At 35.2% G+C, this 17,299-nt stretch overlaps 1 protein-coding gene across 1 annotated transcript; it reads left to right on the forward strand.

Moving 5' to 3' along the window:
• On the forward strand, positions 15,582–17,066 carry LOC104771709 (probable aspartyl protease At4g16563). Its single transcript, XM_010496282.1, has one exon. The coding sequence runs from the start codon at positions 15,582–15,584 to the stop codon at positions 17,064–17,066; it is 1,485 nt and encodes a 494-aa protein (XP_010494584.1).

Genomic DNA, 17,299 nt, shown 5'->3' on the forward strand with positions numbered 1-17,299 from the left:
ATCTTGAAGAGAGGAGATTTCCTGTTGACTGTTTTGGTGTTGTAGTTTAATCCATTGGATTTTTGCTAGCCTACATAGATGTAACCGATGGTCAATGGGGGCCGCAGGTTCAAGGTTCCATGCCTCAGAGGCAATATGGCTAATTTCTGGATTATCCCTGAGTCGCCTGTCATAGCGGAATAGACTCTTGTGGTGTCGTTTGACAGGATCAAAGGAAGATACCAGGGGCCTATGGTCGGATTCTTCAAAACGCAGGTATTCACTTTTACCCGAGGGATAAGCTAGGATCCAATCACTGTTCGCCATTGCTCTATCCAGACTGCATTTGACCAGGTGCGAGTGTCTCTGACCTCTCCATGAGAGGAAATTGCCAGAGTGTTTCAGGTCATATAGGTCGCACGCTGACATAAAGGAGCGTAGATCCGTGAAAGAGCTTTCAGGTCTCATAGGGCCTCCTGACTTTTCATCATTTCCAATGATCTCATTGAAATCCCCAGTAATGAACCAAGGTCCTGTTCTGTCCAGAGCATATTCTTGGAGTTGAAGCCAAGCTTGATGTCGCTTTGATTGATCCGGTTCACCATACAGGAAAGTAGAGAAAAAATATCGTCCTTTTGCTTTAATCTTTGTATCTACAAAGTGATGACTAGATTTGATGATTTCTAATTCTACACTCGATTTCCAGAAAAGAGCAAGACCACCCGCAGCTAGAGATTCAGGGGGAACCCGATGATGATGGGGGTAGTCAAGCCATAGCAGGGTTTGAAGAACTGAATCGGGTGAGTTTTTAGTTTCCATAAGAAATAATACATCTGGGAATATCTTTTTCCTTATTTCCCGGAGTCTTTGGACTGTTATGGGGTTCCCCAGCCCACAACAGTTCCAGCTCACCAATCTTAAGGAAGAGGGGTTGGCGGTTTCTGAAAATCCGCCTTCTTTTTCTTACTGGCAGGGATCAGGGAGATTCAAGGTGGACTAGAGGAGGGTGGGTGATTCGTTGGAAGAATTCCTAGAGTTTGGGCTCTATCCTTGGTTACACCAACTGGCTGTGAAGAGGTTTTCTTTTTGTTGGACTTTGAAGCACCTGCTTTAGAGGATGTGGAAGTGTGACTGGGTGATTTCCTAGGGGATCCTTGGGTAAAGATCCTCTTTTGTGATTTTACTCCACGTAGAGGTTGGCTTGTTTTTCCTGTCTGTTTTTTATTTGGAGGACGACCTCGACCTCTTTTGCTAGGTTCTCCTATGGTCCTTTGCAGTGGAACAAGAGCACTTGAGAGGGTGGGTATGTGGTTTTCATCAGCCAGGAGATCATTAGGAGACGATGCCAACAGAGATTTAGTTTTCTGGTTGGATGCTAGGATGGAATTACCAGTTTCCTCCATCATGTTTTCTTGGTCACTATGTAGGACACGAAGTCTTCTAGCAGCACTTTCAACCAGGTTTGGGCACGAGATATACTGGACGGTGACTTCTTGGAGCTCCTCTAAAATTTGTTCCTTAGTTTGTTGTACTGCTTCCGGTTGTGGTAGGGCGGTAGGCTGATTTTTGTCTCATGTGTCCTTATTCCGGATCGAAGTAGAGGTATGGGGGTCAGGACTTAATATGTTTCTCTCCAAAGGGGGTCTTCTTGTTCTAGACGAAACAGAGGTTTCATCGTTTAGGCCTGTAGCTGATCTTGGTTTTTCTCTCCACTGCAGATTACGTGTTGTATGCTCAAAGGATCGATGATGGCCAGAATGGTGAGACCTTCCCTCACGACTGGGAGCGTGTCTGTCTGGTGATTTTGTTCTAAATGATCTCTCCCTACTTTCCTTCGAAAAGCGAGTGTAATGTCTTGGGGAGATGATACCTCTGTGGTTGGAGCTTCGATCTTTGTAACTCCTGGTCTTTGGGAACTGGTTAAAGCAGTGGTGAGAGGAGTTTCCAGTTATCTGGGGATTCTCGCATGGTGGAAGGAAGTGGTCCTGGGGAGTATAGTAGTTCCTGGATATTGACTGCTGCGAGTTCGCCGGTAAGTTATATTTTGTTGAAAGTTTTGGCTCTTCTCTTTGGTCCAGTAATCCTGGACAGGCTGCTTTATCATGCGTAAGACGATGATAGTGCGAACAATGGTTCTTGAGATTTTTGTATTCCAAGGTGATTAGAGCTTCGCTTCCTACTGTGAATTCGATGATAGTCTCATTTATGAGAAGTTGGATAAGGACCGATGAGGGAGTAATGTTCCAATCTAGGATCTCTCCGAGAGCTTCCCCTATGGAGAACACCATTTCCTTCTTCCAGTAGTGTTTTGGTAGGCCTTGGATCTCGAGCCAGAAGGGGATCTGGGATGAGAAGGACAGAGAGATAACAGGTTCCCAGCGTTGAAGTATGATCATCCAGTGATCAAAGTGATAGGGTCGGTTTGCTAGCACTTGTAGTATATCCTCCTCGGTTTCAAAGGTGAACTGGAAGATCCCTTGGCCTAGATCTGCACCTGCTGCTTTGCCATGTAGGTTCCAACGATTTAACAAAAAAGGGAAAAGAGCCCACATACGTTGGATGGCTGGGTTTGTGAGTCGACCAATGAGTGTGAGGGCGTTCTCTTGGATTAGATCTGAGGTATCGAGCTCAGGGGCTCTGATTCTCTTGCGGGGTGGTGGAGAGTGACCTCCTTGGATCTCTTTGCCTTTCAGGTGGTTTGGTATGCAGTTTACCATGGTGAGAGTGCTGCTGAGTATGGTGATACGAAGGGGAACGATTGGCGAGAAGAAAATTGAGGTGTTGGCTTTAAGGATGGCTTTAAAAAGGTTTGTAAGACGGTTGGAACAGAGTAAATGCGGTATACGAGCAAAGCATTCAGATTATCTCAAAGAGAAACATAAACCAGATTAAGGGACTTGATTTGATGAAGCTTGCAGATCTAGGGTTTTGGCTGAGAAAGTTTGAAAAACTGCTTCAGTCTAACGTTGGACCAACGGATAACAAGAGAGGTCAGCGGTTATTGATGGGAAGAGGTGGGTGAGATCTGGATAATAGACTTCCTCATGGCTCCTCGAGGAGTGTGCCTGGGAGAGAAAATCGCCTTGAATGCTAATTTTTGTAATGTCTAAATAACAAAAACCAAAACTGCAATAATCAAGTATATTCGCTCATTTCTGCCGCATAAACACATCGTCATATCTGAGAAATTGTCCAATGCCCTACCCATTTACTCTCTAGATTCGCATACATACATTGTTACGTTACGTTGTAAATTAAACAATATATGAAAACCACCTAGCCTAACGAAACATCTTTATTTTTATCCAAATCAACACAACATCACCGCAGCACACGCACAAAGTTTCTAATTCTTTATGTTGATATTGTGTATTTGTTGTTAATATTGATCCCTATCGCTATCTTATCGAACCCTCCCAGCGAATCGATCAGTTCTGATACCAAATTATTACAAGTCAAAGTTATTGTCTTCTAACCCGTAATTAGAATCTTTGATAAACGTAAAAGACTGGAATGATTTAGGCAAAACTTCGCTCTAACCCAACTCACTCTTTGAGAATTAGGTTAATTGTTGGAGCTTGGTTTTCCATTACCATAAGACCTGTATTTATATAGGCCATGATACAGCTTAGAATTAACCTAAACGTGGACACCAATCCTAAATCTTAATGCATTAATTAATTATATAATAAACCAAAACTAGGAAGGTATCCGCGCCTAAAGCGCGGTATTAAGATTTTAATAATAACTGTTTTGTTACTTTATGATATGCTATTTTTTTGAACTAATTTTTTAAAGTTTATAATGTTTTATTTGATTATAAATACATTTTTGTATTTGCATATATAGTAAAAGATTTATTTCACTAAAGAAAAATAATATTCTGAATGTGAATTATTAATTGAGTCTTTTAAATAAACTACTAAACTGTAGTAAACAGATATTGAGATTCAATAAGTAATACCAAATTTTGTAAGAGCGTAAGTAATTTCCAAAAGTTCGATATTAGAATGTATTATCTTAATTACAAAATAAAGTTTAGAGTAACGGAAAGTTGGATTTGAGTAGCGGTTAATACAAAAACTAAAATATAGTCATTCAAAAAGAAAAAAAAAAGACAGCCAACATCCCATTCTTCACATTTGAGTTGCTGAGCTTTAACTTTGTTGGTTCATCACATGTTTTATATAATAACGCCCAGAAAATTCAGTCCTGCAAATATATATATATATTGTTTTAAGAAATTTGAGTTTAACATCATACAGAACTTGATTTCATAAACATAATTACATCTTACATAGCCTGATGATGCTCCAGTCCTTTGTACTCTGGTTTTATGAAGATCTTCGAAGAGTCCAAGGTATTTTCAAGACATGGTGAACCTATGGACATTTAGAATTTTAGGTAATTTTATTGACTACCTTATGATAATTAAAACTTATGTTACATACCTTCATATTCTCCAACCCTCATAAACCGCATTACACAGAACACAGGTTCGGATTTGTATATGAGATGGCACCCGCTTGATTGCCATATGGTCCTGAATTCAGTAGCGTGGTTGTCTTTGAGACGACACTTCACAGTCTCACACCTACATGTTTATCAACTCAATTAAAATGTTGACAGAAACTAATTTGAATTGTAACAATCATAAAGGGAAATTAAATATCTAGTACCTGCCATTCAACAATGTGAGAACAACTTCATTAATATCAATGATACTCCCAGGCCGTCTTCTATCTTCAACATCCATTATACACACACAAACATCTAATTTGGGAAAATAGAGAATATAGGTTTTCAAAGTGTTGCTAATCTATTATTGGTAAAGTGTTATTATTCCTTTTTTATGTGAAGAACCAATACACAAAGTTTCATAAATCCTAAAATTAAGAATCTACTTTTCAAACACAAAGATACCAATTAACTATATAGACGGATTGTTTCAAACTAATATAATCAATTAAAGAAATTCATACCGAAAGTGATAGGATGATCTATTCTTCCATGTTTTATGTCATCCAAATCCTCGAACCTAAAGTAATTCTTAGGACTCAATGATTCGAGCAGCGTCATTGTGGTTTGACCCGTAAATTTAATCTGATAGGGGTGATGAGTATTCCTATCCTCCAGGGTTGGATAGATCACTTTGAAATTTCTAATATTGTACCACTCACCATCGTANCACCACTCACCATCATATATATATTTCGGGAGGTTAGCGAGTGTATCGTTCAAATAAGGAGCTTCAATTGTGTCACCCTTCACAGTTTAACAAAAATTTTGTAAGAAGTCTTATATACAACAACTGTTAGAACTCGAAATTTAAGTAAAAATCATTCAGATAATGACTCTAACCTTTTGATCCACAAGGAGCAGAACTCGTTTTTTGAAGAACTCTCTGACTGTCCAAGAGTGTAAGACCTTGACATTGATACACCAATTAGTTCTTTCGCGAACCAGATCAGCAATATAATCGAATTTCATGATTTTCTCAATTTAGGTTTTGCTGGATTCTTCTATGTTATCGAAAACAAAAAGGGGATTTTTGATTTGTAAGAATACAAAGAGTCACGACTAAACGTTGCGTCTCAATCTTTTTAGTTTCTCACTTTAGTCTGATTATTTTAAATTATAATATTTTATAAATAAACACAGTTTTAATATAAGGTTTATCACATTTGTATGTAGAAAATATAATTTATGTTAACGTGTTTAAGATGTTTATACGTACTCAATTTTCAAAACTTAACACTTGGATATTAAGATGTTTTTACGTACTCATTTTTAAAAACTTAACACTTGTATATTGATATTTTAAAAGGTAATATCATTAAGGGGAAAAAACTGAGAATCAGATGACAATATTATGGAATGAAACGTTATAGTAGATATTAGATGCTTAAAAGAAAATCATATATTTTCAAAGACTTCTTTGAAAACCACATTAAGGGTTTTCTTCTGACATTTCCCTTCTTCATCTGTAATCAAAATCTTCAATCATTTTCTGCTTGTCACTCTGGAAAATGCAACGTATAGTTGTCCATGTGTAAATACGGGCTTGGGTAGATACAATCCAACATGTTCCAACGTCTGTCCTTGGCTTTTGTTTATAGTGATCGCAAATGCAAGAGCAACAGGAAACCGACGACGCCTCATACGAAAGGGAAACTTTGCATCCGGTGGCGTCACAAACATCCTAGGGATAAGAACTTTGTCGTTGACGTTTCTTTTACCTGTTACAATCCTTGCTTCAATAACATGATTCGCCATTTGTGTGACAATCAATCTCGTACCATTGCATAAACCTCCCTTAGGATCAATATTCCTAAGCAACATGATAGGTGCTCCCTTTTTTAGCGTCAGANAGTCAGAACATGGTTAGGTAATCCAGAAATGTGAATACTGTTTAAGAATTCCTGAGTGTAGATCATATCGTCGTATGCACTTGTATCGGAAGTCTCGATGCTGTCTGAACTCAAATACTGTCTTTCTTCCCCTGGATATAATAAAATTCAAATAAGTAACTGTTTATATTGAATTTTGTTTGCAAAAAAAATATTTTTTAAAAAGTTGCACTCTTAATTTACCTGGAAGTTGAGAGAGCATATATTGATTTATTTTATCGACGTCATCATTTCTTGGACTAAGAATAGCTCTTTCGCAAAAGAATTTTGCATCGGTCCTTGTTGCAAATGATGGACCGTATATCTGTTTAACAATTGCTTCTATAGGATTATCACATGCAACAATCAATAAATCCTCGGGTATTTCTATTTCTACCTCACCATTGTTAGGCTCGTTGATCTTGCCATCCCCAATATCGAGTAGCCATTTTGAAAATGTGGAGAGAGCATCTGCATCTTGACTATTTTTCGCCTTGCGAAGCCTCATGTTTTGTGTAAGCCGAAGTACTTTACAACTATCCCAAAGCAATGATGAGTTTATAGAGGCTAAAACTGTTCCAACTCTCCCAGCCTCTGGCACAACCGGTAAAATTTGTCTAAAATCACCCCCTAAAACAAAAACTTTACCTCCAAAAATCCGATCACACTTCATAATATCTCGCATACTCCTATCCAAGGTTTCGAAACAATATTTGTTCATCATTGGAGCCTCATCCCATATAATGAGCTTTGCTTCTCTAATTAACTCGGCAACATGTGATTTACCATCTATCGAACATATTGTAAATTCGTCCACATGGATGGGTATACCAAATCTAGAATGAGCTGTCCTACCACCTTCCATAAGTAAAGCAGCTATACCACTCGATGCAACATTAAGAACAATATCACCCCTAGATCGAATATCAGCGCCAAGAATACTCCACAAGAATGTTTTTCCGGTACCACCAAATCCATGAACAAAAAACATACCTCCCTTGTTACAATTCACAGCTTCAATAATTTCTAGGTAGACACTTCATTGCTCATCGGTCGACATACGTAACCACTTGTCTAAATTCTCTCTTTGTTCATCACGGTTGTAGTTTCTCTCATCTAGCAGAAGCCTATTCTCATTATTATCCATCACAGATTGGTCTGGTTTAGGCATATTCACAATAGTTGTCAGAGAGCTTCCGTTGGCCCGCATAATTATTTCAATCTCAGCTAAGCATAAGTTTGTTATTTGTTCCTGACTTAACATTAGACCTGCATTAGGGATAATTTTTTTTTAGTTGACATATTTATGATCAGAATAATAATCGCATACGTTAGTGTAGATCAATAAATTTTAAAAATACTATTATATTTATTTATATTTTAAACACTAAATACTTATTGTGGTTGTTCGTACGGTTCCTTTGCAAATACAAAATATCTTCGCACAATATGTCTTTTGTAGCGAGCCAGAGATCGAGAGGCATTGAAACACTTTTCGAAAGCAATAGTATGACAAACAACTTCCTTGGAAACGGCTCAAAACACCACACACTTGCCTCTTTTATAGCTAGAATATATTCTTTGTCGTCATCCAATAATCCCAATGCAAAGCATGCATCTTTAAATTCTTTGTACAGTTTACCTTTTACCGTTTTTAAAAAATCAAAACTTGTGGCCCCTGGAACTGTATTAAGTAAAACTCTCAAGTAGTACGCCGGGCCTATCGAAGGTGGTACATATGTAATTCTACCTATTGCAAAACTTTTTTTTCTTTCAGATCTTCGTTGCCAGATTTTTTTACTATTAATCCACACAAACATATTTGGAAATTCAGCATAAGTGAGACTTCTACCTTCCGGATGTTTTTTATTGCATTCCATCCAGGCCAACAGTTTAGATCTTCTGGCTGAACGCTTCATTACATCTGCAATAGGATCATCTTCATTGTAAACTACCAATTCCTGTCCAGGAAGATGAAACGGAAGTTTCTCAACGGGAGTAGTACGATAGCAAATCGGAAAAGCCAATATTCGCCAAGTTGCTTCACATGCGGAGACATATCTAATAAAAGAATAATACTATTAATAAATATTAAATTATTAGGGATTACACATATTTTCAATTAGACATATGTGTTAAATAAATAGGCACACCTGCAGTTAAAGTATTTCTTGATTTCATTCTGATCGTCTTCCTCTCCTACGTTAGCTCTAATATAATCCGGCCCTTTGGTAATGTACTTGAAAAGATATTTCACTGAACGTGACTGATTACACCACTCAACATTAATATGAGCACGATAACGAATAGACAATTCCTGGTTATACGGAATAACAAAGCTGTTATCACAATCAAAACCTTTTTTATGCACGAATCTCCCGTTTTTCCTCCGTTTGTATATTGGATAACCAGCATCGTCGACGATAGTATTTTCTATGAATGGTTTTGGAAAAAATTTAGTGCACTTACCATTTCTCATGCAAACACCTGAAATAATACATGATATTATTTAGTATCAAATTCTTGTATCGTTTAATGTGCTCCACAATACCTAGATCAAATAATAATTATTATTATATTATTATATATGAAACAACCATAGAAACAGGTAAATACAATTAATCTATAGATCTGTAGTGAAACTAATATATAGTAAAATATAGTAATATATAATCTCTGGCTTGCAACCAATATAATTTTGAGATCATGACAAAAGAAACTAATGTAAATCATCATTCAAAATAGTAAAATATTATACCCTTTTTTAAAGGTGAACCAACAATAACCGAAGCTTGGTGAGATTCGAATGTTGGTTCCCAAGAAAACACTACACGAACAGGAAAACACATTAAATTAGGTGAATAATACAAAACAGTAAGATTTGAAATTTTACTTTCCAAGTAACAGCTACACGAACATGAAAATAAAAGTGAATCATAAGAAAAAGCAAAATCTAATATATAAACTAATATATATTTGAAACACATTTAACTATACCCACTTAAATATACATTACTCTATTTAACATATTGAACCCATTTAACTATACCCACTTTAAACACATGTTTTACTATAAGTTTACTTGATATTTTCTATGTTTCAAAATGTATAATCTTTGATAAGCTAAGTAGCATTACACAAATCTGAAACATATGTTATGTTTTTGAAATTGTGTCTAAGGAAAGTCAAAAGCTAGAATAACAAATTCACAATAAATTGAATTGAACAAAGGAAGATGACCCAGATCGAAAATTAAAGAGAGGACGACGACCCAGATCCAAAAAAGCAGTGAATTAAGCAATCTTCACGTCGGAATCGAGATTGCTGCCGAAATTTTTTTCAGTATCACTCATTCTCTCGACTTGGACTCGTGACTCGTGAAGATTGGGGAAGATTATGTTTAACCTTAAGCCAAAACGTTGTCGTTATATTTTATGTGACGAAACAAATAATCTTAATGGGTACCCGTATAGTAATATAAAAGCCTATTTACTAAGTGGGTTTAGTTGGATAAACCCATTTTATTCCATTAAATTATTTTTGATATATGGATTTATATGGGTAAAATTTTTTACGCGTACCCATATATTAAATGGGAGTTTTATACCCAAATTAACATCCCTAGATATGAGTACAACTTTGTAAAGTATTTCCTTTATTTTCCTTTTTGGGTTTCATATAAATCTTTGTTTGCATATGTTGTTCCATTTGTGTACACTTCTTATGTAACTTTTATTTGGATTGTTGTATTGCATCTGGTTTATATTTGTATATCTTCTTGTTTGATTAGCCTGAAGAATATAAGATAAACATATGGCCCAACTTAGGTTTAAAGAAAAAAAATCTATGGTTGTTTTCATATTAGTGGAACTGAAGCTTGACAAAAAAGTAAAGAACACATAGATAATTTATTGAAATGTGTGTTTGTGTACTTTTATGTAAATGAAAACTATGATTTACTTTTAAATGCAAATGTCCATTGCATATTATCGAAGATAATGATTTAGTTGTGAGTGAAACCTTGATCACTGTAAATAGGAGTTCTTTGCTTGATAATCAAGATTTATTCCAAAAAATATTTTAAAATGCAGTAAATTAGGGTAAAAAGGAACTCATGTATTTTATTTCCGTATAATTTAAATAAATAACAGATATAAGGTAAAATATCATGATATTAGATAAAAGGGATCAGCATGCATGATATGTGCTTAAAACATGTGCGAAATTCATGTTATTAGTTAAAAATATATATTACATGAAACTGATTTATCTACAATTACTGGTAAAATTTGACGAACTAGTATATATGTAAATTGTTGTAAATATTTAACCAAGAGCAACGAAACTCTGAATCAGTGTAGAGTATAAACTTCTCTCTGGAATCATATACATAAAAATAAAATAGTTTTTATTTTCTTTTATGTTCAAATCGTTTATAAAATAGTTGTCATGACAATGAACCAAAAGTAAGAATATAATGTGTTTGTTTTTGTATTTTGTGTATGTACATTGGTTTGGCAAAGAAGACAATGTATGGTGGGGCTTACGTGCTCCACAAAAATACATTTTAATTGGACGAAATGCAAGTAAGTACACACATTTTATGGTGCACTCATTGGTACGTCCTACAAAATATAGTTATCTGTATATAATCCTCTTTAAATTGTTTGGTTAGTCTTTAATTAAATAAAAATAAAAACCAAATTTGCGGGAAACTTACGGTTAGACAGTTAAGTGGATGAGTCATGTACACCTCAGCGTCACCTTGTTGTCCTCATTTTCGTCTCTTGACTCTTCCTTATTTTCTGGATCTATTAATTTCTGCATTATTATTACACAAACATATTTTTTATATAAGTATTTCTACATTTCTCACAATGCATTACAACCTATTAATATTACGTTAGTTTAAAATTAGGTGACGAAAATCCCTTATATCAAAAGTGAATATAGTTCGATTATTCCTTTAGACATAAAACTGTTTATTTTTCGTTAATAGTAGTAATATATATATATAGTAGTATTTGTTTTGATTGGTATTTCCAATAACTTCATTTATAAATAAATCATTTTAGAGTTTATTAATCAAACTAAGGGTTGAAAAAAAGTGATTAGAATAAATAGTTGGAAAAGGTCATGAGAAAATTATAAAAAGGTCATGAGTTTATTAATCAAACGCTAGACAAAGGTAGTTCCGTAGTTGTAATAATCCGTTGGACGGTAATACTACTTATCCTAAGAGATTAGTCTAATGTTAAAATCCTAAATCATGTCTAATAAAAAAAAAAAAATCAGTTTGACGATGATGACATCAAGGCGACTGTTAAAATTTATTATTTATTAATTTTACTTTTTAAAATTTTAATATAAATTTATATCTTTATATACTTATTTAAACAATGTTCAAAACAAATAACCCTACTTCCAGATAGTATATTACACAAAATGCCACTATAATTTGATACAAAATATAATAACAGAATCTTAATATTTGGAATAAAAATAAAATGAGCCCATACAAAGCCTATTTGAAAGACTGCTTATAAACCATTTTTTAAAAACAAACGACACACAATTAAATCGTAGTCTGTTCGCAAAATTCCACCAAAATAGAGTTCTTCAACCATAATAATAGAGTTCTTCAACCATAATAGATACCTGACCAGAAGAACCACAATACTACAAAAAATAAGTTTCAATATCTAACCAGTGAGATTCTCATTTGCTAGTTACGATAATGTAAAATTTACAATCCCACAACTACACAACTAACATATCTCCCTTATAGTATATAACAGTTTAAGAACCTGCTCTCAAATAAGGGATCATACATTGATCATATAGTTCTTAGAATATATCAGGTAAGATCTTCTTACTCGAATGATCCTTTCTTGATGATTAGATTAAACTTTTATCTCTACAAGTTAAACCTAACATATTCACTGCTTCATTATCTATATAAACAGCCCATTAGCAACTTTCTACAAACCATCAATACAAATACGCAAACAGCTATCCTATTATTAGAAGCAAACGAGTTACCCAAGATGAATGGTCTAATGGCAATGACTTACCTCGCCAATGTCAAACCGTACAAAAGCACTTGGTGGGTTCAAGTTAAGGTCCTACATGCGTGGAAGCAATACACTGCCCAATCTGGGAAAACATTGGAGATGGTGTTAGCTGACCAGAGGGTAAGTTGTTATAAACAGAGTATTTTTACGCAAATATAATCAATAAAAAGTAAACATCTTATAATCAATGTTTTAATTGTTAGTTTTTTGTTTTTGTTTATAACTATCATAACCAGGATGCCAAGATTCATGCTTCGATCAAGAAAAGACTTGTGAGTAAGTTCGAGAGGCAGATTACAAAAGGTGAACAGAGGGTCATTGAAAATTTTGGACTAACCCAGGTGAGAGGCCAGTTCAGGGTTACTAACCATCCGTTTAAAATGGGCTTCGTGAACAACATTCATGTAACCGTGCGTCTCCATCTCTGATGATGTGTACCTCACATTGCCCGACTTTCAAAACATCATTGTTGGGGATCTTATTCTCTTCTACTTGATTGGTAAGTTTCTGTTTTTGTTTATTTTCTTTTATAAGCTGGTAACACTTTTTAAACAGGAGAACAACTTAAATCGTTATTTCCTGACATGTATTTCATAGATGTACTTGGTCAAGTTGTGAATGTTGGTCCAATGGATACAATTGAGGTAAACAACAAACCAACAAAAAAGTTGGAGTTTGAAATCAGAAACATAAGGTAATTATGTAGTGAGTAGACGGATTGCTTCGCTTGCATCGTTTATATCTGATTTTTCAAAAAAGAAATCAAAGATTGGGAAACTGAAAGGATTTGTTGTTCTTGCAGTGAGCAGACGAAGAGATCGAGATTCATTGTTTTCCGATTCGACGGTTGAAGAAAAAAAAACTGAAATGAACAAAAAAAAGGAATGAAATAATCGTTAACGTTTTTCGACTGTGGGCCTTGGACTGGGCCGTTTGCATTGGACCTTAGACAATATTAATTGTATACTAACTTGATAATTTGCTTAATGGATTGTGGGTAGACCTTTAAAAAATATCCAAACACAATGAAAACATATAATTATTCTCTAACTTCTAAATTACATTGCTAAATTAATTAATAGAGATGTTCTACTTTGGGAAACAAATTAGGTTATGATGACAATAATACTAATTAACCAACCCCTTATACTTAATTACATTACATGCTAATTCTAATTTATATATAGTCCAACATATGTTCTTTATCTCTATATTTTAAAAATAAACCAATTAGTATTATAATATGAATTAAATTACACTATACAACACTATATTATATAAGATCCCAAATAATTATAATCATATAATTCAAAATATATATATATATATTCCCCGCGTTACCAGCGCGGATTATTATTTAGTACTCTCTATTTTTTTGAACAGTTACTTATATTTTAACTTGTTTATGTTATTTTTTCTAGAAAAATATACTATGTAAATGTTTGTTACTAATTACCGCTATTATTTAACAGATCTTTTAAAATTAACTAAGGTTTCTTTTCTACTATATTTGATCTTCGTCTCACTAACCATCTTTATACAACCGTTTTTAGAGAAATCGGTAATTTCATATCCCAACTAAGGGGGTATGTTCAATTCCTACATGATGTTTAAACCTAGGTGAATCCATACATTAAATTAAATAAAATTTAAATTCACAACTCCAACTTTTCAATTTTTGCTAATACATACCTAAGTCGTAACAGTGTTAAAAAACCGTTAATGGTTTCTGACATGGACGCCACATATGAAACGACGTCGATTTGAAAAAAAAAAAAAAACTTATTTTGGTCAAAACGACGTCGTTTCCTTCCTTCTTCTTCTTCCTTCTTTTGCTCGCTCGCTCCGAAAGCTCCTCCTCCGTTGCTTCAATTCCGATTAAAACCCCAAAGAAACGTCAAATCCGAGAAAAAGATTAGTGACAGTATGAATTTAGAGGTTTTATTTACCATTGCAAATCCAATAGGAGGAGCCATCGGTGACAGAGATACCAAAACGAGAGTGATACCAAGAGCCTTTGACAAAAATCAGATCGGCGCTGGAGATTTCAAGGCGGAGACATGTGTGCTTTGTTCTCTCCGCTTCAGAGTTCAAAGTCGCCGACGACGATTTTGGGAGTCAACTCCAATGGTAATGATCTTAGGAAAAACCTAATAATTTCTCATTCACGCATAAAGTTGGATTTGCCAAATTGAAACAATAATCAAATCCCAAAGATTACAACCTATTCTAAATTCTAACGACAACCCTAACGCACTCTGTGTTCTCTTCCTCTTCTGCAGCCGGTTCAATCGCAGAAACCCAGATTCTTTGGGTACGGACTCAACAAAATCCCACCTCAATAAAAAACACAAAAATGTAGATCCGAATACAGAAACGAAGGAGAGGGGTTACATTCTCGAGAAGAAAATTCTCAAGTTTCTGATAAAATAGAAGAAACAAGAATTGAAAAAACGCGAATCCGGAAAGAGAAAGAAGAAGAAGGAAGGAAACGATGTCGTTTTGATTAAAAGATTTTTTTTTTTCAAAACGACGTCGTTTCATATGTGGCGTCCACGTCAGAAGCCGCTAACGGTTTCTTAACACCGTTATGACTTAGGTATGTATTAGCATAGTTTGAAGAGTTGGGATTGTAAATTTAAATTTTATTTAACTTAATATATGGATTTACACAGGATTAAACATTGTGTAGGAATTGAACATACCCTTAGCTGGGATATGAAATTACCAATTTTCCACCGTTTTTACTGCTTTGTTCAAACGAAGTAACAATCAAACCCATTAACCATTATTATGTTAATGATCATTAAAAAGCTTGTGGTATAGTGGTATCTAACAATACTTTACTCCACGTGAGACAAAGTGCAGTCCATTCGAAGCTAGTGATATCAAATGTAAAACTACGTAATCTAAAATATCACATGAAAAGTACATGTAAAGCTCCCTATTAATCTTAGTTTATCAAATACATTATTTATATACTATTTCTTGCTTTCAAAGTACAGCTAACTGATTAAATAAGGGTTATTCAACCCTAATTTGTCTCTATAAATACCAAAACTAACTTCACACAAAACATATACAAAATCAAACCTTTAATTTTACATCTCTTTTTTTTTTTTCACCATCATTGCAAGCGATGGAAACCAGAACAAATGTTTTGTTTCTCTTCCTACTCATCATCACAATACTGTTAAATACCACCAAAAAAATCCAAGCACGTCAACATAAAAACCCTAGTTCCTCCTCATCTTCTTTTTTTGTTCTTGCCTTGACCAAATCAAGTGTTTCTCTTCCCACACCAATATCCCAACCCCAAGAAAGGATCAAGAAGCCATTAGAATCATCACTAGATGTTGTAGTAATGGAGCCCTTGAGAGAAGTGATAGATGGTTATTTGATAACCTTGAACATTGGAACACCTCCACAAGCAGTCCAAGTGTACATGGACACAGGAAGTGATCTCACTTGGGTTCCATGTGGGAATCTAAGTTTCGATTGCATAGATTGTTATGGTCTCAAGAACAACAATCTAAAATCATCATCAATCTTCTCTCCTCTTCATTCATCTTCATCTTTTAGAGCCTCTTGCGCTAGTTCCTTTTGCGTCGAGGTCCATAGTTCCGACAATCCTTTTGACCCTTGCGCAATTGCTGGCTGCTCTGTGAGTATGCTTCTCAAGTCCACTTGCTTACGACCTTGTCCCTCCTTTGCTTATACTTATGGTGAAGGGGGTCTTGTCTCTGGGATATTAACCAGAGATATATTGAAGGCTCGAACAAGGGAAGTCCCAAGGTTCTCTTTCGGTTGTGTAGCATCCACTTACCGTGAACCTATTGGCATAGCTGGATTTGGAAGAGGTATACTCTCTCTCCCCTCGCAGTTAGGCTTTGTTGAAAAGGGGTTTTCTCACTGTTTCTTGCCTTTCAAGTTTGTCAACAACCCTAACATCTCAAGCCCATTGATACTAGGAGCCTCCGCTTTATCGGTCAATCTCACCGACTCTTTACAGTTTACTCCCATGTTAAACACTCCAATGTACCCCAATAGCTATTACATCGGTTTAGAATCAGTTACAATAGGCACAAATATCACTCCCACACAGGTTCCTTTAACCTTAAGACAGTTTGATTCACAAGGAAATGGAGGAATGCTGATCGATTCAGGTACGACTTACACACATTTACCCGTTCCTTTCTACTCACAACTCCTCACAGTTCTCCAATCAATCATCACATACCCGAGGGCAACGGAAACTGAATCAAGAACTGGCTTTGATCTCTGCTACAAAGTCCCATGTCCTAACAACAATCTCATTAGCCTCGAGAACGATGTAAAGATGGTCTTTCCTTCAATCACATTCAATTTCTTGAACAATGCAACCTTACTTCTCCATCAAGGTAACTCTTTTTACGCAATGAGCGCGCCTAGCGACGACTCGGTGGTGAAATGCTTGTTGTTTCAAAACATGGAAGATGGAGATTATGGACCGGCCGGAATTTTCGGGAGTTTTCAGCAACAGAATGTGAAGGTAGTGTATGATTTGGAGAAAGAGAGAATAGGGTTTCAAGCTATGGATTGTGTCTTAGAAGCCACTTCACATGGACTCAACCAAGGCTCATGAAACAAAAAAAGTTACCAATCTTTTGATTTGATTTTAAAGCTGTTTGGCTTCTTCTTTTGTTTGTTGTTGTTATGTTCTTGTTTCATTGTTTCGATGTCTCTTTGTATTTGTTGAGAGCTTTCTTCTGATTAAGTAATGTTTTCGAGTTTATAATTAATTTTCTTCTTTTGGATTAATGATTAGGGTCTTGAGCTGTAGACTTTACCAAATATAGAGAATGAGTTGGAAGGTGG

This window comes from Camelina sativa, chromosome 20, assembly GCF_000633955.1.
Source record: "Camelina sativa cultivar DH55 chromosome 20, Cs, whole genome shotgun sequence".
Classification (NCBI taxonomy): Eukaryota; Viridiplantae; Streptophyta; class Magnoliopsida; order Brassicales; family Brassicaceae; genus Camelina; species Camelina sativa.

Bases quoted from the DNA above. Each gene is read 5' to 3' on its own strand.
- LOC104771709 (XM_010496282.1), top strand. From the start codon at position 15,582: ATGGAAACCAGAACAAATGTTTTGTTTCTCTTCCTACTCATCATCACA.